This window comes from Electrona antarctica (assembly GCF_951216825.1).
Source record: "Electrona antarctica genome assembly, chromosome: 14".
In the NCBI taxonomy this organism is placed as follows: domain Eukaryota; kingdom Metazoa; phylum Chordata; class Actinopteri; order Myctophiformes; family Myctophidae; genus Electrona; species Electrona antarctica.
In genome coordinates this window covers 36909167-36931776 of record NC_136795.1, presented here as the reverse complement: position 1 = coordinate 36931776, position 22610 = coordinate 36909167, and the positions used below count along the sequence as shown (strand labels likewise).

Below are 22610 nucleotides of genomic sequence, written 5' to 3'. Positions count from 1 at the left end.
TAGATTGACTGCCTCGAGGGCTATTTAAATAGCAACATATGAATGGTGTTAACACTCAGTGCTTAGAAAATCGATTGCACGTTAATAATAGAATCGAGATTAATAAAATAACGCGGACACTTGATTAAAATGTGTATAGTCTAGTGGAGCTTCACATTCAGCCTCATAAGTGTACAGCTGAACTCCAGTCGGAGTGGACGCACTTTGATGCGCACCTCTCTCAAGTGCGGCAGACACAGACGACACTTGTGTGCGTGCGTGGCACTGCAGTGTTGCTAAGGAGGAGTCAGACCAGAGTTGCACTTCCACTGAGTGTGTGAACAACACTCCATTTCATTACCTTTGGAGTAGACTACCTCAAGATCGAATTGAATAAGAACTGAAGCGGTAATCAAGATTCCATTTAGGCGATTTTGTGCAAACGATTAGCATTAATCCAGAGCAGACGTAGGTTTGTAAATAGATTTCTCCTCCTTCCTGCTAGTGGCTCGCACAACTTTTGTTCACAGGTGTTTGGGCACGCTGCCCCGGGGCTAGAAGCCTAGAACATGTCCAATGGGAAACAAACAAGTGCGACAGAAAGGTAAGTAGGTAGACCTACCTTCTCGTCTTTGGTTCGCGGAGATGCCGGAAAAGTCGATATGCCTCATTTAGCTGATATATAAATAAATACAATAAATATTATTTATTTAATTGGCCTAAATAAATACATTTCATAGACATATGGCCTTAAGTTAAGTGTTGTGAGAGCGTTGGAAAGGTTTTAGAAAATGACACATCGCATGCCTTTGCCTAAAGAAAAACCTTATTTACTTTTTCGGCACTGTCTTGCGCAAGTTGCACTCTTCTCTTCCTTGTGACAAAAATAACTGACAAAAACAGGTTCGTTTTCATTCATGAAACAGCAGGGTCAGGGACTTGTTGATAACATAAGTGCTCAGATAAGTAACAACATATATTTTGTAGGCTATTACATAAGATCGATGCCCACAATCAGTATTACAAAATGGTGAAGTTTAGTCAGTTACTTTGCATAAGCTAAATGTAACATATTCGGAAATATGTGACATTAAGCAAACACTAGGTGCTTTGCAGATTAATAACTAACTGTGCACTTATCTGTTCCTCACTGGACATGACAACAGATTCTGTGTGTTCCCCATTTCCATAACCATGTGGCTCATATTTGCTAAGTGTTTACTCTGCAGCAGCCAAGCAAGGTTATTACCTCACCTGTGAGTCCTCCCCAAGCACACTCAGTGTCTAGTCTAGATGTTTGCACAGGTGTAGCCTAGGTTAGAATGAAAACTGGTTAAATGTCATACATTTATCAAGGCATTAAGTCATAAAGTGTGTGTGTGTGTGTGTGTGTGTGTGTGTGTGTGTGTGTGTGTGTGTGTGTGTGTGTGTGTGTGTGTGTGTGTGTGTGTGTGTGTGTGTGTGTGTGTGTGTGTGTGTGTGTGTGTGTGTGTGTGTGTGTGTGTGTGTGTGTGTGTTTGTCAGCTCCTCACAGATGACCCTGGGCGAGTGTTTGGATGAGTGTATGGAGGCTCTGGACCTCTTCCTGAACAACCACTTCAATGAGAGCCTAGAGAGACTTCGGCCACGGTAACAGTGTTATGATTATATATGTAGTAAGGGCATTTTATCAGGTATTTGACCAATCTGGGAACTAAATCGTTACCAAGAAATGTCTTCACCAATGTGTTTCTAAAGGTGTCTAATAACATGAAATTCAACTCCCGTGGGAAATTGAGTTATTAGCATAATATGTGACCATACCCTTAACAACATATAAGGCAAAAAAGTCCACATTTCATCATTCTTTAAGTAGCATTTGACATATGAAACTAGGGGGTTTTCATGATTCTGAATCCATTCCAAGCATTAGTTTTGCACAAAAAACACTCCTTGGGCTAAATTAGGCCATATCCACTTGACCAAATGTGCTAACCTCATCACGTTTGTGAGGCCGTTTTCCCCCCAAGGAGGGTTTTTTGTGCAAAACTAATGCTTGGAATGGATTCAGAATCATGAAAACCCCCTAGTTTCATATGTCACATGCTACTTAAAGAATGATGAAATTTTGATTATGCTAATAACTCAATTTCCCACGGGAGTTGAATTTCAAACTTTTAGTACATGTTATTAGACACCTTTAGAAACACATTGGTGAAGACATTTCTTGGTAACGATTTAGTTCCCAGATTTTCATAGATTTCTCTTACTAATGGGAGATTTACCCATAAAACCCAGAAGCAGTGAGTGCACAATCTGGCAACGACATGAGACGTGACACTGCCGGGGGGAGGACCGGCAGCAGGTGGATAGAGTAGGTAGGATGGATGGATTATGACCGCTGCTCTGTCGGTCGTGCCGGTAAACTGCCGGTAACAGCCGCGGCGCTGCCGGGGGGAGGGGCGGCATGTGCCGGGGGATTATGTCACTCCACTGCCGCTCCATCTCGTGGCCGTCGTTTCACGCAGCAACTGCCGGTAAACTGCCGGTAACAGCCGCGGCGCTGCCGGGAGAAGGGGCGGCAGCTGCCGGGGACACTTGGCGGATTATGACACTCGACTGCCGCTCGCTTCCGCGGCAGTGCGTTTGGTCCGACATGCGTGCGGCTTGCGGTTATGGTTAGGTAAGGGTTTGGTGTCGGACTGATGCCATCTGCCGCGGGTGTTCCGCGGCTGATGCCTTGCGTCGTGCTTGCGGTTATGGTTAGGGTTTGGGGTAGAGTGTCGGACTGATGCCGCCGAGAAACACTACCGACTGCCGCGGGTGTTGCATCTTGCTGCACGGATTGCGGAGCGGTCTTGATACCGGAAGGTCGCCAGTTCGAATCAGCGGTCCGACACGTTAAAATTACCACCGCTGAAGTGCCCTTGAACAAGGCATTGAACCACTACGATGAAATGTTCTATGAGCAGGGCCTGGCTGGAAACAAGTTCTTGAGCTTAGCCCAGATACCCTGGGTAAATATAGTAATCATTTAATTTCATTTCATTTCATTTCATGATGCAACAGAGTTCAATAATAGTGTAGATCGTGAATTGCAGTATTTCCCTTTTTCCCTCCCAATTTAGTTGTTATGGCAACTCCCAATTAACCCTTCACATGTAGAGTCCCTGTCTCTTCCGATAAACATGATGTCACCATCCACTTCTTTTCATCTGAAACTAACAAGGGGTTTCACCGGAAGGGCGTAGTGCACCCGGGGGAACGCACTATAATTCCTAGGTCCACTCCCCGCTGAGTGGGCACCCTGAGCCCCTGACTGACCAACCTGTAGGAATTGCTAGTGCGTCACTAGAGATCGCCCTCCCTCCCTACCACTGGCTTCCCATCCAACAATCTGGGAACCCATCGGCAAAAAATGGGAAAAGAATTCCTTTGAATTTGCCTCCGGGGGCACCGCATAATTCCCTGTGTAGAGACCGGACGTCGGCCCGTTGACTCTCCTTCAGCCATCCTCGTCCGGTGGTGCTCCCTTGTTTTCATTCCCAATAACAACATACTCTACAAGTTGTAATGGGAGTAAATGGTAAATGGTGCATTTATATAGCGCCTTTATCCAAGGCGCTTTACAGAGATTGTGCATTACATTCACCCATTCACACACACATTCATACACCGATGGCAGCAGAAACCATGCAAGGCACCAACTAGCACATCAGGAGCAATTAGGGGTTCAGTGTCTTGCTCAAGGACACTTCGACAGTAACTCTGGGGGAGCCCGGGTTCGAACTGGCAACCTTACGGTTACCATCCAGGCACTCTACCCCTGAGCCACCACCGCCAGCACTGTCTGCAGCACTTCCTGTCAGCTGAAGCGTTATAGGCCAGTCCCTGATGAAAGTACAGCACAATTTCCTGTCGGCTGAGACATGATGGGCCAGTCCTCGACGAAGATCTGAAGAATTTCCTGTCGGCCAGAAGTGTGATTGGCCAATCCTGTGTCAGTCGTGGCGTGATAGGCCAGTCCACCACGATATGACGTCCTGCACTTCCTGTCAGCCAAGGTCGTCATAGTAGGCCAGTTCCTCCAGGATATGAAGTGTTTGCAGAAGCTGACGCCCAAACAAAGCTCAACACCAGCAGCAGGGGAGTCCTGGAAAACAAACACCATGCAGGCTGGGTGGGAGGGTGGAGGACTAGTTTTACAGATAGGGAGAATAATGACAATCAGATAGTTGGTGTACATACGCATATCTTTTTGCAAGCATGTATAATAATTATATAATAGCCATACAGTTGCGCTCTCCCCCCCCCCCCCCCCCCCCCTCTCTCTTTCTCCTGTATTTTACATTTGTATGATGTTGACCTTTTCATCTCCCATCTAGGGTGAAGGAGAGTATGTACCACTCTCTCATCTATGCCACAATACTGGAAATGCAGGCCATGATGACTTTCCAGCATGAGGACATCACGAGTGCAGGAAACACCATGAAGACTGCCCAAGATGTCTGTCAGAGGTCGGTATGCTACTCACTGTGCTCAGCGTGGCAGACAGTACAATGCCCACACGGCCAGGTCTCAGTTAGGCCACACAGACTAAGACGATCACAATCAAACATAATTGTTTTTCAACTGGGTTGTCTTGAAACAGCCCATACGTAAAAATGTCCCTGAATGTTGGTTGCATTTATGGCGGCTTTCCATACATACAGTATCAGCTCGGCTCGCCTCTTTACTCTGTTTACTTTGACTTTCCACTGCACTGGACCCACCCCCAGAGCTTATCACTGCACTGGACCCCCCCTCATAGTACCCACCCCCAGAGCTTATCACTGCACTGGACCCCCCCTCATAGTACCCACCCCCAGAGCTTATCACTGCACTGGACCCCCCTCATAGTACCCACCCCCAGAGCTTATCACTGCACTGGACCCCCCCCTCATAGTACCCACCCCCAGAGCTTATCACTGCACTGGACCCCCCCTCATAGTCCCCACCCCCAGAACTTATCACTGCACTGGACCCCCCCCTCATAGTACCCACCCCCAGAGCTTATCACTGCACTGGACCCCCCCTCATAGTACCCACCCCCAGAGCTTATCACTGCACTGGACCCCCCCCCTCATAGTACCCACCCCCAGAGCTTATCACTGCACTGGACCCCCCCTCATAGTCCCCACCCCCAGAGCTTATCACTGCACTGGACCCCCCCCTCATAGTACCCACCCCCAGAGCTTATCACTGCACTGGACCCCCCCTCATAGTACCCACCCCCAGAGCTTATCACTGCACTGGACCCCCCCTCATAGTATCGCCTTAAAGCAACGGCCATCAAACTGGCTGCCATCCGGTGCATCTGGACGACATCATGTGGCAGCCACAGTGGGCGACTGGGCGTCCCTTACTTCACACAAGTGTGATTTTTACTTATACAGACCAACAAAAACAGTTTGTTAACAGGCAAAAAAACGGCATGCAGTTCAACATTGATTCACCCTTTTCTGTGGGTCTGAGCAACACAAAGAGACTTGCATTTATTGCCGTTTGACCCCTTCCTACCTGAAAGCCTATGGAGAAAGCAGTGTAGAGACACATAGTCTTTTCATTCACTTGCTCTTGTTCTTGTTGTGATGGTCGCAGGCTGGAAGCTCAGTAGAGGTCTTCACGGATCCACCCGAGGACGGTACCAAAGACATGTACAGGTTCAGGTCTGGTTCAGGTCCATGTTTTACCATGGTCACTTGGGTCTGGGTCAGTTCAGATTCATTTGTCCCTGGTCTATTTATCATTGTTAAATACCAGTGGATTCCAGAAGACCAGTACTCAGCACTGATCTGGAGAGAAAGGCATGAAGTGCTGTGTAACTTGCGTGATAATTTAGGCTGATGTAAGATGGGATTACTGCAGCGCAAGATAAAGGGGAAAGGTTGAGCTGCATATGCTTGCCAGCTGCCTGAGTTAGTGACTTGGGAAAAGGCGTCCTTGCCTTAATTCTATCTAGGTGAAAACATCAAATTTAATTTAATTGTCTCATTGTAGCTGGGGATTTGATACGCATCTTGCACAAGGACGCGTACACTTCATTTGGGCTCCAATTAAATGCCATTTTATGTTTGTTTTTTTGTTTTATTCCCCCGATGTTTCCATATGTGGAAACATCAATTCTCTCTCCAAAACCGGGAAGCAGACCTTTACCTCTGTGGTTTACAGTTTTTGAGGGGTGCTAGGGTGCTAGCCCCCTCCTATGTATATTCAGCTATAGTGTACACAAACATTAAATGCCATTGACAATGAATGGAGAATTTACGTCATATGTGTCTGAGCAAATCGGTATTTTTGTCCGACACAAAGATTAAATTCCTATTGACAATGAATGGATGGTGTACGATGATAAGAGCGCCCCTCACTTCACACAGGTGTGATTTTTAGTTGTTAAATAATCTATGTATATAAAATATATATTTCTCAACAAATATGTTAATACACCAACATTGTTATTGTGGAGCAGTTTGTACTGCTATGAATGGACCTCATGAAGAAGCCTAGTTGACTTGAAAATGAAACCAAAATAATATATAGATTAAATACAGATGTTTGGGGTGGCGGTACGCCTTCTACAGGTAGCGGATCGCATCTATAGGTACCGGAGCGCAGGAGGGAGGTTCCGGAGCTGAGCTTCGGCAAGCTCCCGCATTAATTAAGCCCTGGAAAGCGGGCATTTGTGTTGAATAATGAAGCATCAGCTTACTTGAACAAAGCATTGGTTCTGAAACAAGTCGGTCTCATCATGCCAATATATGTCAAACTAGAAAGGCACTATTTTAAGAAATTGCAAAGAGTGGTAGCCTTGATGCAGTTTCAGAATCCGAATCGGAAGCCTTTATTGCCATGACATGTAAACATGTTAGGAATTTGGTTTGGTGGACAGCAGAGTGCAGTTACAACATTAGGACAAGTGCAAAACAGGACAAGACAGTGCAAAAACAACATGCAATGAATAGTGAATAAATATAAAGTGCAGAGAGTTCAAGTGTTCAGGTAAGTTCAGAGCACAAGTCAGTCCATTCCACTCTGAGTGGGGATGGAGGGAGGATAGAAGGGTTCCACTCTGAGTGGGGATGGAGGGAGGATAGAAGGGTTCCACTCTGAGTGGGGATGGAGGGAGGATAGAAGGGGGTCAGGGGGGGGGACACCAGCAGCGTTGAGGTAAAAGTTCTTCTCTTGCATAAGTGATGCCACAGAACACGTATCCGGACAGACAAACACAACAAACAACACTCCACAACACCACAGCTGCCATGGACGGCGCCATCTTGGATTCCCGGTATTATGACTCATGTATGTGCCACAAAACTATGGGAGGAGTAGTGTGGCAAACATTTGCACATCTAATTTATAATAGAAGAAAGAGAAATACTGTGATAGGCAACCACATGATCTAGAAAGGGGTGCACATTAATTGGAGCACAAATATCCACAAGATAATCTCTCGCTGCATCAATATGACGTCATATTGACATCCATATATGGAGTTCCACAGCTCCATATTTGGCTGATCGGTGATTCGCATCGGTGGATCTGAGATTAAGTGAAAGATATTCTCGCAAAAAAACGACTCACAAAATGTGAAAGATATTGCAGAAGGTACAAGACATTTGATGCTAATCGGTCTAGTGGTTTGTGAGATAGAGCCACAGACAGACAACGTGATCGTTCCCCCATGACGTCGGCCTGGTGGAGTGATCACCATCCTTGATGTCTATTTCTTTATTTTTTTTATTGTTTAATAAGGTTAGCCAAATTTTGTGGATGTTGACTGCTTTATATACAGGTCTAATATTTGCAAAATGTTTTCCTACCAATGCTCTTCTAAAGTTAGATATTATGTAAGACATCAGAGTTCAAATCCTTTATATACCCACATGAAGTCTCTAAAGTGCTCCTGCCCTGTATTTCTCTCATCTAGAGCAGTAACATGCAAATGAAAGCCTTTTATATTATAGCGTGGCCTGATGAGACCTGCCACGCCAGAATTTGCATGTGTTTGACTTTCGACAGACGGTGCAAACTGATTGGTTGGAATTTGCTGTCTCACACAAGGCCTTGTTAGTGTTTTGACTGGAATAATTGTACCTGTCTTATATTGACAGTGTGTTGATATATTGACTGTAAATAGAGCGTCGCAGTCCCGCCCCCTACCATGGACCAGGAAATGAATCCCAATGCATTTTTCCCATAGACATTTCAGTATTTATTTATTTAAAGACGGTTACGCCACGGACAAAGCCAACTCGAGTCGTGACAACTCATGACAACACAAACAATATTTTGGACCAAACAAATAATTACAAAGATAATTATAATTATTTTTTCGGCCCCAAAAATTGTGTTTGTTGTCATGATTTGTCACGACTCGAGTTGGCTTTGTCCGCGGCGTAAACGTCTTTAAATAAATACTTTCTGAAATGTCTATGAGGAAAATGAACGGAGAATCATTTCCTGGTCCATGGTAGAGGGCGGGACTGCGGCGCTCTATAGAGAGTGGCAAATAGCTAATCTCACACAGTCTTTTGCTTGTAATATGGGCAGAAAACGCTGCCCATTTTATTCGTGGGAACTTTTTTAGGTGTAATATTCAGAGAACAAAAGACATGAGCAGCCCTACATACAACTGGACCAAACAAGTGGAAATGTTGACCAAAATGTGGTTTCATTCTCTGAGAAGGATGAATGCACTGCACTCACAACGGCCCCTTTTCCACCGCGGTTGAACCGGTTCAGTTCTTTTTTTCCTGCCTAATTTTGAACCAGTTCAGAGTGTTTCCACTGAAAATTAATTGGTTCAGAATCTTAAAAGTTGGTTCGGAACTGGAACCACAAAATGGCCGCCGGTTCCAAGAAAGCACCAAGGCTCCAAGAATCTAGAACGGAACCAGTTCTAGAACCAAAGTTCAAGTGCAAAGAGGAAAGGGTTACCAATATCTGTTGATTTCATCCTGCACCCTTTGTCATTGGTAATCCAGCCACTGCAGCCTGTCGTCTTCGAGATACAGTATCTTGTTGAAGACCAAAATGTTGCCTGAACCAGACGCGCCCCTCGTTTTTACTACCCACTTTCTTACCAGTGAGGGAGGGGTGGGGGGGAAAGGTGACGGCCCTAGTTACAGTTAGATGAGTCGTGAAAACTCCGACTTGATCATCCATTTATTCCATTAGATTAGACCATAGACCATTTTAGTATAGCCTACTGTATGTACGGTTAACCTCGTCAGTTAATCCCCAAATACCGTAAATTTACGAAGAAATTCACAGTTTAAACACCAAAGTAGGCTAGTAGTAGTAGTAATTAGCAAACTGGACATTTGGACTGAATGTTTCCTTTATCCCCGTGTTGGGCTTCTGTTTTCGCCGAAGTTTTTATTTGTGTTGTCCACACAGCCTCTGCCTTGACTTCTGTGTGCTGACCCTGGTGCTGACTGCTGCGGGCCCGGTGTGGTCTAGCCCCTCCCGCCCCTCACTGGTGCGAAAGCGGGTAGTAAAATCGGGGACGCGAACCAGACTGAACCAACATTTCCATCCTTAAAGCACCACTTGCTAGCAGGGCTAAAAACAGACCTACTGAAATTCTCCGGTTGCTGATATGGCAATTAATCAAACCTATGTGGTTACGCTTGTTGATAATTGAAATTGTGTAATGTGATAGTTATATTAATTCAACTGTGGCTCTATGTTTCAGGTTTAGACGGAAGTCTCCAGGTTTGGGTCAGAAGTCTGGAGAGACACTCACAGAAGGTAAGGGTCCAGCATCCCTGCACACATATATTTGCACATATGCACATTTATTAAGGTGGGACATGCAGAATAACACATGTTGGAAATGCAAAGAAGAAATTGGCACATATATGCATATGATTTGGGACTGTCGCATAGTATACCCTTTCTGGTGTAGGGTACTGGAATTCCTTGAGAAATGGGTGGGATTGACATTGCCCAGAGATCCGCGGCTCTGTCTATTAGGGGACAGAACTGCTGTCCCTGGCATATCTAAAAAATATTTCACTATTATAAAGGTTGGACTTGTTACCGCTGCCAGAATACTGTTGCGTCATTGGAAGGTCCCCAGAACACCTGGGCTTAAAGAATGGAATGACGAAATGATCAAAATAACATCATATGAATATATGTTGGGCAGGGTAGATGGAGAAAGTAAAATGAAAGAGACATGGGATGAGTTCTGGATGTATATGAACCTTAAATGATTTCCTTGTTATTTTTCTTCTTTTTATTTTTTATTGTCTCCACCAGGCCGAAGGCATGGTGAGAGAGTATGTTTTGCACTCCGTCCGTGTGTGTGTCCGTCCGTGTGTGTGTGTGTCCGTCCGTCCGTGTGTCCTTCCGTCCGTCCGTTACCAGCTAATCTCCGGCACCGTTAACCCGGTCGATGCCAAACTTTGCACACACACTCCCTAGATGCCAACGATGAATCTCTGCCCCGCATTTTCCAGAACGGCCTGTTATAGCGCCACCATCAGGCAGCTTTTCACATTTGTTACCTAAAACTGCACCGATCTGCGTGAAACGTTGCATGCACACTCCCTAGAGGCCAAGGACAAACCTTTGACCTGCATTTTCCGCATCTGCCTTTTATAGCGCCACCAGGAGGCCGACTTTTGTAAAACACATTTTTGGATATTACTCTTCCAGATTCTGTCCAAAAATCTCACAAATCGTTACACAGTATCTCTATGGTCATGTGCTCAAGTCGGATCTGTCCGATATTTCATATTCCACCCTAATTGGCTATAATTGCCTTTCACAGTTTGCAAGATTGCCCCGTTTTGAACAAAAGCCTCAAATCATGAACACAGCATGCAATTTACGTGAAATCTTTCACACATTTTCTTACTAGGCTGAGGAATATATCCCACCCTTTTCACATTGGCCTGTTATAGCGCCACCAACAGGTTGATTTTTGCAAAACAGGTTGATTGGAACAAAATGCCTCAAATCATCCAATTGCCATACAAGGCAAACATGTTTATATTACTACTAAACATTTTGCCAAACATCTCACACAGTCCTATCCTCCTGGTGGAGACCTGTGCCCAGAAGGGCACTTTTTCTAGTTTTAACTGTTATGTTTCTTGGACTGGCTATCTGTAAGGAATGTTGTAATGTTTGTAATGCTGCTTTGTACTGATCCTAGATTTTGTACGATTTTGAAAAACAAATAAATATTTGAATTATAAAAAAAAGGTGGGACATGCAGCACCTTACAGTGCTGTATTTAAACATCCCACACAGGACACAGGCACTGACCTTAACGCTTTATATTCTAATATCATTGTACACATAACTACAGTACATCCACATGGATAAATGTGCACACACACACCTGTATAGATGTAACAAATGGTCGAGTAAAAAAAGATTGACTGTTAAAAATGATGCTTGCGTGCGTGCGTGCGTGCGTGCCGTGTGTGCGTGTGTGTGTGCGTGTGTGTGTGTGGTTGCAGAGCAGCTCCATGCTGAAGTGTGTTATGCAGAGTGCCAACTCCAGAGAGCTGCTCTCACCTTCCTACAGGTTCAGTGACTTACTTCTCATAATACCAAATACAGAGCTCTACTGTGTGTTCCTTCTATTATCCATGTGTTATGATGTGCGTTGCATACAACGGGCAATATTATCATTTTAATGTGTTTCAGTTAAACTGCTTTCTACATTTTGTGCAATTTAACCACATGAACCTTGGCGTCCATATTCTGGGTTTGTCATAATAGGTGAACATTTGCCAAAAGTATGCGAACATTTGGCAGAAATAGCAGGTCTACATGGTCATAACTCATTGCTCCTAACACATTGCAAATCGGCTATTTTGGGCAAAGAGATGTGGTGTAGAGAATATATGAGGGCGATTCCGGTCAATGAAGTATATATAGCAGGGTTTAAGTGGTTAAAACTGTATTCAATATTCCTTGGAATTAACTCGACTTAATTGGCTTGATTTACTTACTTTCACTCAAATCTATTCTAGGATGAGAACATGGTGAGTTTTATCAAAGGAGGAATGAAAGTACGCAACAGTTTCCTGATTTACAAGTAAGTCTTCACTGTTCAGAGCTTCTTCAGGTGGTGTGTGAAATGTTATGTGGCATTTAAAAAGAAAGCACTGTACGGTTATATTGAATCCTGTACATGATCTAACTTGAAAATGGCTCAAGAGACCTCCCACAGTCGTAAAACAATAATGGTCTTTTGTACAGCTTAAGTGCATGCCATTATCAGTACATTTAGATTAGTTTTTATTGCATAATGAGACATAATTATCCTCTATTATGCTATTATGCATAATTGTGTTTGTAAATATGTGACATAATTGCCTGTTATCACCCAGAGAACTGCATTCCTACGTCCAGTCTCTCAACTCTCTCAAAGGACCCAGCCACATTCAGTTGGAGGGAGGAATCTCATTTGGAATAGGAGCATTTAATTTGGTACATCCCACAAGCATCCCAGTGTTCCTAATTGGCTTGACGTTTTCTGCAATGACCAATTCATACCACAACGAGTTTGACTTTCAGTTGTACTTTTTTCAGGCTCTCTCCCTATTTCCTCCACGGTTACTCAAAATCTTAGAATTTGCGGGCTTTTCTGGAGACAAGGTATGTGAATATAATTACTGTACTTCCCACATCACTACAGTATATCATTCTCCCTCAGGCTTAAAGCCCATTGCACTCAAATGCGCGTTGCACGTTTGTGTCCTGTTTTAGGAATATGGCCTGTCTCAACTGCATGATGGTGCGATAGGGACGAACCTGCGCTCCATGCTGTGTGTCCTGCTATTGCTCTGCTACTACACCTTCCTTAGTTTCATACTAGGTACTAACTACTGTACGCTGTCGGTGTCTACATACACACTTCAATCCTCAACCACCCGCTAGATGCTATGGATGAGATGCTATGGATCATTAGACCTGGTAGACCCATGAATCGCAACCATGGTCACTTATTTGACACTTATATTCTATAATTCTCTACAAATCGCATACGATTCATCGCGTTTAGAAACCTGGATGATGGATTGTGTCAACAAAAATGAAAAGAAAATGTTATAGATCTCAAACAAAAACATTATTATACCTTGTTGTACTGTAGATATACTGTACAGTCTGGTGTGTGTGGTGCAAGAACATAAATGTCACTTGAAAGTGAAACCTTAACATGGACAATGACATCCTTAATCAGCGCAGTAATTAAATGGCTGAAAACCACATTAGTCCATGAGTAATTAAAAGCGTAAATGCAAGACTTATGTGGCGTAGGCATTTAGACCTACAGTATAGCCTCTTTGAATGTTGTTATTGTTTGAACTTTATTTTGATATTGTTTTAGTATACCTGGTCTTCTTGGGCTAAGCAAAACTACTTACACTAAAGACATGTTCCCTCTATCATCCTATTGTCTTGTCATTAAACTGACATGATAATTCAGTCAGCAACACTCTCCTCATAGATTTAAGCATTTATTGCAACAAATGGAATACAGTTATACTTTGTACAATTCAGAAACCCCGCTTGGGTAGCCTATGCAAGAGTGTGCCCAAAGGAAGACGTTTTATTTCACTTTAACCTTTAAACCATGCAAGACCATGCAAACCATGCTCTTGAAAGGGCAAGGCACGCTTTGCCGGCAACAGCATGTGTAGCAGCGTCAGTGCAGAGAACAAGTGTAGGAGGGAGCCTTATTTAAATGGACCGCCTTTGTTGTGAGAAGGGGCTGTAAATGGTGCATAGAAATGCTTTTTCATTTCACTTATTAAAACAACAGGCTGGCGGCTGATTACAGCTGGGACCAATTACTCCTGCATGAACTAACGCGATGCTTCATTAATTTCAGTAGATTCAACGGAATATTCAAAATACATAAGCTTTTTAAAACCTATAACCCCAACATGTGATTGTTTACAAAGGAACTTCATTGGAAACCAAACAATGTATACTGTATATAACATTTATTTATTGATGTATATTACATTTGAGGGCACCCATTGGTAGAAGAAAAAACATACTTTGATGCTGCCTATGCAATTACAGTATGCAATTGATCCTTTTCCTTCTCTTAGGGACGGGGGAGGCGGAGGTTTCTGATGCCGAGGAGTTGCTGAAACCTTTCAGGCTCCGCTACCCACAGGTGAGTGGCACTCTTCCACTCCCTCATGTGCTCTCACACTCTTCCACTCCCTCATGTGCTCTCACACTCCTCCACTCCCTCATGTGCTCTCACACTCTTCCACTCCCTCATGTGCTCTCCCACTCTTTCACTCCCTCATGTGCTCTCACACTCTTCCACTCCCTCATGTGCTCTCACACTCTTCCACTCCCTCATGTGCTCTCACACTCTTCCACTCCCTCATGTGCTCTCACACTCTTCCACTCCCTCATGTGCTCTCACACTCTTCCACTCCATGTGCTCTCACACTCTTCCACTCCATGTGCTCTCACACTCTTTCACTCCATGTGCTCTCACACTCTTTCACTCCATGTGCTCTCACACTCTTTCACTCCCTCATGTGCTCTCACACTCTTTCACTCCCTCATGTGCTCTCCCACTCTTCCACTCTCTCATGTGCTCTCACACTCTTTCACTCCATGTGCTCTCACACTCTTCCACTCCATGTGCTCTCACACTCTTCCACTCCCTCATGTGCTCTCACACTCTTCCACTCCCTCATGTGCTCTCACACTCTTCCACTCCCTCATGTGCTCTCACACTCTTCCACTCCATGTGCTCTCACACTCTTCCACTCCCTCATGTGCTCTCACACTCTTCCACTCCCTCATGTGCTCTCACACTCTTCCACTCCCTCATGTGCTCTCACACTCTTTCACTCCCTCATGTGCTCTCACACTCTTTCACTCCATGTGCTCTCACACTCTTCCACTCCCTCATGTGCTCTCACACTCTTCCACTCCCTCATGTGCTCTCACACTCTTTCACTCCATGTGCTCTCACACTCTTTCACTCCATGTGCTCTCACACTCTTCCACTCCCTCATGTGCTCTCACACTCTTCCACTCCCTCATGTGCTCTCACACTCTTCCACTCCATGTGCTCTCACACTCTTCCACTCCCTCATGTGCTCTCACACTCTTCCACTCCCTCATGTGCTCTCACACTCTTCCACTCCCTCATGTGCTCTCACACTCTTTCACTCCCTCATGTGCTCTCACACTCTTACTCAACTTTCCGTCTCACTACCTTACCCCAACACCACCCTTATTTGTAGTTTACGTCCGCAGTCGTTTCCATAAATCCCTCCATCCACCCACATTCTCACACTTTGTTCCTGGCTCTTTAGTACTCACGGTCACTCACCATTTGACTGATCGGACAAGTGGTTTACAAGATCAGACAGACAGACAGACAGAGAAATGCTTTTCTGCGAGAGTGTGGTCTAGCCAACACCAACTCGGGACAATCTTATAATGACGAATATACGATCTGAAAATGTGTCGCAAATATTTCACATTTGAAAAAGAAGAAGATGTCGTAGTCACGATGCAAAACATATATTTTAAGATGACCAACGTTGCGCCTTCTTCAGGGTATGAATATTTCAAATCAAACTATTAATATGGTGATGCCTTATTCATACAGGTTGATGATTTTATTCTTGCTGAAATCGACCTAGTTTATACCTTAGTTATATTCACACTCTGTGTGGATGTACTCATGACACAACCAGCCATTTCAATTATTGAGAATTTATCGCACAAAATAAACACTTCCTACAAAGCCCAGCTAGCAGCCCGCACAGACCACTGCCCTATAGCCACCGTCCATAGAGAGAAAACAAGCAAGTGACATTTTATTACATCTTCGCTCAGAAAGATTTCATTCACACAATTCTCTCTCTTCATCATTTTATTTATTTTATTTAACCAGTAAAAACACATTGAAACAGAGTCTCTTTTTCAAGTGGGAACTGTCCAAGAGGCAGGAAATAAAATTACACTTCAATTGTACATGTCAAGTTACAGAGCAGCCAATAATACATAATACATGATACCTATAAATATAATACAAAAATCTCCAAAGTGATACACTGTGTGACAGGGCACAAAGTTGTGCATAGAAAAAATACACGATGTACAATATGTACAGAAATAATAAATATGTAGGCCTATAGAGCGTCGCAGTCCCGCCCCCTTTCATGACTACGCTAGGACCAGAAGTGAATTCCTCATTAATTTTTCCCATAGACATTTCAAAAAGTATTACGCCACGGAAAAAGCCAACTCGAGTTGTGACAAACGCAACATTTTGGGCCGAACAAATAATTACAAAGAAGAAAAACAACAAAAACAACCTGCCGTTTTCTTCTTTTTTCTAATAATTTTTTCGGCCCGAAAAATTGTGTTTGTTGTCATGATTTGTCACAACTCGAGTTGGCTTTGTACGAGGCTTAAAAGGTCTTTTAAATACCTTTTGAAATGTCTATGAGGAAAATTAACGGGGAGTCATTTCCTGGTCCCTGGTAGGGGGACTGCGACGCTCTATACTAGCCTGGGCAGCATTCCTTTTCGGGTTTATGATCCGGTCGGGAACGCATGGTAACTTTCGTCATGTTGTAGTCAATGATTTGTAGTCATCAGGCAGGAAACCACAAGCCGGAATCAGAAGTACCCAAAATAATTCCCTCGATCATGATTTTAGGGCCTACCCAATAAAATCATTGATGTAGCCAGCGGGATATCAGTGAGAATCAACCAACTGCAGCATATAGCGTACAGTGATGTGTTTTGAAAGGTGAGTAGGTTATGAATCTCAGTGCAGCATGGTACAAGGGATCCAGTTTGGCCAAGGTGGAGGAGCAAGCAATCCTATCAATGGCATCACCATAGTCCAACTGGGACAGAAAGAGACCAGTGACCAGTTTTTGACGAGCGGAACAAGCAAAACAAGCCTTCAATCTGTAGAACAAAGAATCGATATGAAATTTAAAAACAAATAATAAAATGATTGAGGAACACTGACTAAACTTACACTGACTAAAGCATATATTGTCATGCTATCAAACTATACTTTACTGCTCTTCCACTTGCATACCTTTAGTCTATGACTCCTTCTGTCATCATCCCTTTCCCCACTCCACCTTGGACCTACATACCTGCTAGCCCAGCCCACAGAGCAAACCTAGCCATGTAGGACATTGTGTGCACTTGTACAAGGAAACAATGTGTCTTGACTAAATACTGCCACATCTGATAGGTGTACACTACAGTATGGGTGTTTATTGATATACAAAATACACTTGGTTGGCATGTGATGGCTGACATGTCCGACAATGATCCTTTCTTCTTTGACCGCTTTTGTTTCAATTTGAATTAATCGTCACTGCAAATATGTATGCCTAAATATTATATTACATCTTATCTTTCCTCTTCTGTCCAGGGAGCAATATTCCTCTTCTTTGCAGGCAGAACTGAAGAGATCAAAGGCAATATAGATGAAGTAAGATTCACAGCTCATATCGTGTGTGTGTGTGTGTGTGTGTGTGTGTGTGTGTGTGTGTGTGTGTGTGTGTGTGTGTGTGTGTGTGTGTGTGTGTGTGTGTGTGTGTGTGTGTGTGTGTGTGTGTGAGTGTGAGTGTGAGTGTGAGTGTGAGTGTGAGTGTGAGTGTGAGTGTGAGTGTGAGTGTGAGTGTGAGAGTGAGAGTGAGAGTGAGAGATAGTGAGATATGAGAGAGAGACATACATTTTTCTTCTTGTCGTGTCCACAAGAAAGTCCGTTACGATGCTTGGCTAGATGTGGTTCAGCCACAAGCGAACACATTGCTGTCCTGTCTCATTAAACTGCCAAGTCCGCAGTGCTTTGATGCTAATAGGATGTACTGGGTGTAATGTTGCTGCACCACCAGGCAGTGGCACTGTTTGAGGAAGGCTGCAAGGCTCAGCAGACATGGAAGCAGTTCCACCACATGTGCTACTGGGAGCTGATGTGGTGCTTCACCTACAAACGAGTGTGGAAGATGGCCTACTTCTACGCAGACCTTCTGAGCCAGGAAAGCCGCTGGTCCAAGGTACAGAGGACACCCTATTATTAAAAGCTACAATTATCAGGAACTTAGTTTAATGAATGGAACATTATTTTAACCAATCTGTTAACTATCAACGCTGACTGGTAGGACACCTACAATGTCAATAAAGTTATTTAAAGCAGATGGTACATCCAATTGGACACTCCTCCTAATTAATCATCATTGGATATTACTATCCGACTTTTCTCCCCCCAAAGTTACATTTAAGTGTTAAAGATCACACCCGTGTGAAGTGAGGGGCGCTAATATATTAAAGTCTAACTCATGTTGATTAGGTAATGTAATGGTGATGTAAAACAAACAGTGCAAACACAAACATTAAACGCCATTAACAATAAAGAGACGATATGATGTAAATGACACATTTACATTTTCACTACCAAATTGTAGTCTCACCAAAGCGCTAGTACTCTCGAGTCTGTTTCCTTTGTCAAATAGAAAGTGTAGAATTTTTAAACACTTTTATTAGTCAAACATGCTTCACAACAACAATGCTGCTGTAACTAAGACATATAGCTGCAAAAAGAAATCTTTACATGGATTTGTAAGTACAAATTCCACATTCTCTTAAATATACATTTCCGGGTTGCTGAGGTGTAATTCACATCGGGTACGTGTGACACAATTTCTTATTTTGAGTAATGCTATTCGATATTAAGTCAATGCAGTTGTCCTGGTCGAGGGAATCCTGTCTGTTCCTATTCACCGGTTTGCCACAGAAGCTTGCAGCTTATCATGGGAAAGCGAAAAATAAATACACATGGAAACACATCCTCACACGTTGTAAACACATCGGGAGGTCTAGACTAGAGCAGTAATGTTGAGTCCTTAGATAAATGAAAAACAGAAGAAGGACCAAATCCTGGCACTGTGTATTTATATAGTGTGATATATTCTCCAATGAAGTAAAACAAAATGATTATCTGTCAGGCCATGTATATATACATGAAGGCTGCTTGCCTCAGCATGCTGCCGAAGGAAGAGGCCAGGCCTTTCGGGGAAGATGAAGTGGAACTCTTCCGGTAAGTGCACAGACAAGCGATTTACTATAGTTGAAAGTCTATTTTTAACATTTATTTAACCATCCTTTACTTACTGATTTTGTCTTTATTAATGGCTTGGGCCTTCAGACAGGTGCCCACCTTCAAGCAGAAGATAGCAGGAAAGTCTCCACCAACTGAGAAATTTGCTATCCGCAAGGCCAGGCGTTACAAGGCCTCCCATCCAATCAGGCTACCAGTGCCGGTGTTGGTAAGCAGACAGACGGACAGATAGACAGTCAGTCTCTCTCTCTCTCTCTCTCTCTCTGTGCAATGGTATGTGACTCTAACAGTATTTCCACTTATACTGTACTCTTGTAGGAGATGATGTACATGTGGAATGGCTTCACCGTGATCAGCAAGCGGCCAGAGTTGACTGATGGGATGATGCAGACGTTACTGGAGGCAGAGCGCACCCTGCTGGAGACTCCTGGTAAAGTCTGCTGTTATAATGGAGTTAACTAATAACAAATGGCTAGTCAGATGCTCTGCGATGTACGCCATGTGGTTGTAGCCTGCAGATAATTCATGGAAGTAATATTGATCTTCTTTATGATTGCGTAAAATACATAATTCATGTTGAAAAATGTATTTTCTTTTTTAGTTTCATGGTCGTGCAGCATTGCATAAATTGGCCATAATGCTTATAGTCCTTTTACTCTGCAGAAAATGAATTTTCGGTGGATGACCGTTGTCTGATCTACCTACTGAAGGGTTTGTGTCTGAAGAATCTGCATCAAGTCCAGGCAGCTGAGGAATGTTTTAACAAGGTTTATGGCTGGTGAGGATCAATTTAAATTTTAAATGAATGTTTCATTACAGTGCCTTCAAAAGACAAGTGTCAAAAATCCAGTCATTTTCAAAATGTTGATCAGTGACCAATGTTGACTAGGATTGTTGCATTTTTGCAAAAGCTGGAATGAACACGCTGTCTGCCAGCAGCACCATTATTTTACATGTAGCTCAAATACGATTGTTGCAAACTGTGGTTGGAGATAGTAGACTGTACTGTGAGAGATCTTCAAATTCAACCTTTATTCACACGTTACCTACATTTTCACAATACTCTAAGTAACTATTCAAAAAATATCTTTAAGCTTCAAACATCTTCTTGGGTTTAAACATAATTTGCTATGGCTTCATAAATATTAACATGTGTGCTTTTAAGCATGCCCAGTTCTCTGTGGGATATAGTATCAACAAAGTGCAATGTTTACAAAAATAAAAACTCACCCATCAAGTCATAGTGTAAGGTAAGGTAAGGTAAGGCTTTACTGGCCCTGAGGGCCTTTACAGACCGTTAAACACAAATGCATACAATATCATACTCGCACATACTGTAGTACAACATCCATATATCCCACATGACGTGGAAATATGCATGCAGTGATGGAAGTCTTGAAATGACAAACCATGTTTAACCCATTTAGGAATGAGGTCAAGGTTCTAAATCCTAAACGTTTTCACAGAAAAAACTGTTTCTATATGGTGCTCAACCTTTTCAATGTCAAGGACACCACAGAATTATCTGTATTTGGCCACAGACCCCCATCTGAAAATATGTTGTTCCAGGGACCACCCCCAGAAGCAAATATTTGAGTTAAAAACGTTCGCTCTGAAAGAATATATATTCAAAGATTTGTGCCACATTTTCAAGATAAAAAAAAAAGCAGATCTACAAGCTCGATCTGCTATTTTTCAATAGCTAAAGTATAACATAATGCTTAAAACACCAAAAGGGGTTCCCGACCTGAAGTCAAATACCATGTAATTTGTGATATGAGAAGAGCCTCAATTCATATAAGACCAATTTCTATGTAATTACTTATTAATCAATCCCAGGGGAAAAGATTTTTTTTACTGTACAAACAAAAACTTGACATGGCTATATTGCTCACAACTACAGCTTAGATGTGAAACATACATGTTAATAATGCATCATTTCCCATCCTCCTCCTGTGTCCTGAAGTCAGAAGAAGATTAAGTATGACCACTACCTGGTTCCCAACGCCCTGCTGGAACTCGGTCTGCTGTATCTAAACCATGGCAGGAAGGAAGAGGCTATCAAACTGCTGCACAAGGCTAAGTCTGTCCTTTTACAACCTTTATATTATGATCACATGCAAAGTTAAGAGCCATGCAGTTATGTGGTGTTGTGTTTAGGATAATAAGGTGTGTGTGTGGGGGGTGATCAATTCAATTAATGCAATTATCTGGTTAAAATGTGTAATATTCATATGTATATAACGGCAAGGATGAAATGCGTAGCACCCCCACATACAGTAGATGGTCATTTAAATAACTAGGTTTGCATACTGTACCTGTATCTAGCTCATGCCGTGCCTCAGTCTTACCAATGCTTCCCATTGTCTCTTCTCAGACACAGCTACAAAGACTACTCTATGGAATCCCGGACTCAGTTCAGAATACATGCTGCCCTCACTAAACTCAAGGCAGATCCAGGTGACGGGAATGAGGTCACCCGGCTTTAAGGACACTCCATTTCCTCATGATAGATGAGGCTGGACACACTGGAATCCTCCATCCATACCACTTGAAGCTCCATTATAGGCCCTGTTTTTAGGCAATACTTTAATTCCCCCATACATATTTCTTGTCACTCTGTTTGCACTTTACAGTCAATGTTGCCGATGCATCTTTTGACAATGGTGCCACCTATACTACTGTAGTACAGAAGATAGTATTAATGTCACTGCCATTCATAGGTTTACAGATTTATTAAATAAAAACAAACATAATTTTTTTTTTACAACACTGCTTTTGTTTACACTAAAACATGATCTTTATTTTCTTGCAGAATGACTACTATGTTAATGTTCAGGTATTATCATGGAGTCTGCATGATTTAAGTGTAGAAGGTGCTACAGCAACTGTTCAGTTGTTCTAATCTTCTGCATCTCTTTCCACAAGCCCCTGCCCACACTTGTTTTTTTTTTTAACAAATTAAGACTCCAATAAATTTTATGTTAAACCAATGATGTGGTTGTCTCCTAAATGTCGCCGGCACTGAAACAAAGTAAGTTGTCTATTGTGACTGTACTTTTTATATCCATTGGTGCATAATTTGAATGGTCTACTCTGGCTTGTGTGCAGCCCAGAGGATACCCATTCTCGAATCCATCAAGGCTAAAATTGAGTTTGAAGTTACAATGGGTTTGTATAGAAAAAAATGGGAGCGTGTTGTGATAAAATATCTAAATACAGAATTGAGCAACTTCAACTGTCTGGGGTATTCAAATGATGAAATGACAGTTTAAAAAACAAAAGTGAAATATCCCCTTAACTGTGGATTAGTGCTGCACGATAAAAAAAAATGCAATCTAGATTCAGACACGTGATCTAATTTCTGAATTTGAGCAAGAATCGTGCAGCACTAGTTGGCTGTCCAATTCATTTTAGTTTCATCTTGTTTTTGCTACAAGAGAGACTATATTTACAATTTAGGCATTTAGCAGACACTCTTTATCCAGAGCACTAAGAGTAGAAT

At 42.9% G+C, this 22610-nt stretch overlaps 1 protein-coding gene across 2 annotated transcripts; it reads left to right on the top strand.

Annotated features, from left to right (window-relative positions):
• The first annotated feature begins 208 nt into the window (after nucleotides 1-208).
• Nucleotides 209-22058, top strand: LOC306937416 (tetratricopeptide repeat protein 39A). Of its 2 annotated transcripts, XM_079521154.1 has the most exons (18): nucleotides 209-583; nucleotides 1504-1608; nucleotides 4344-4475; nucleotides 9695-9750; nucleotides 11475-11542; nucleotides 11994-12058; nucleotides 12354-12453; nucleotides 12556-12621; nucleotides 12733-12841; nucleotides 14085-14152; nucleotides 17417-17476; nucleotides 17883-18044; nucleotides 18993-19084; nucleotides 19193-19313; nucleotides 19424-19535; nucleotides 19769-19883; nucleotides 21072-21188; nucleotides 21483-22058. In XM_079521154.1, exons 1-18 carry the CDS (start codon nucleotides 549-551, stop codon nucleotides 21592-21594), a joined length of 1695 nt encoding a protein of 564 aa, XP_079377280.1. In that variant the 5' UTR covers nucleotides 209-548; the 3' UTR covers nucleotides 21595-22058. The 2 variants fall into 2 exon arrangements, with proteins under 2 accessions (XP_079377280.1, XP_079377281.1); XM_079521155.1 differs by lacking the exon at nucleotides 209-583 and having other exon boundaries at nucleotides 11480-11542.
• Nucleotides 22059-22610: the final 552 nt, after the last annotated feature.

What these genes read in the sequence shown, in the direction of transcription:
- LOC306937416 (XM_079521154.1), top strand. Translation starts at nt 549, where the DNA reads ATGTCCAATGGGAAACAAACAAGTGCGACAGAAAG. An exon ending in CTAGAGAGACTTCGGCCACG is followed by an intron (nt 1,609 to 4,343) that starts GTAACAGTGTTA and finishes TCTCCCATCTAG; the next exon opens with GGTGAAGGAGAGTATGTACC. An exon ending in AACAGTTTCCTGATTTACAA is followed by an intron (nt 12,059 to 12,353) that starts GTAAGTCTTCAC and finishes GTTATCACCCAG; the next exon opens with AGAACTGCATTCCTACGTCC.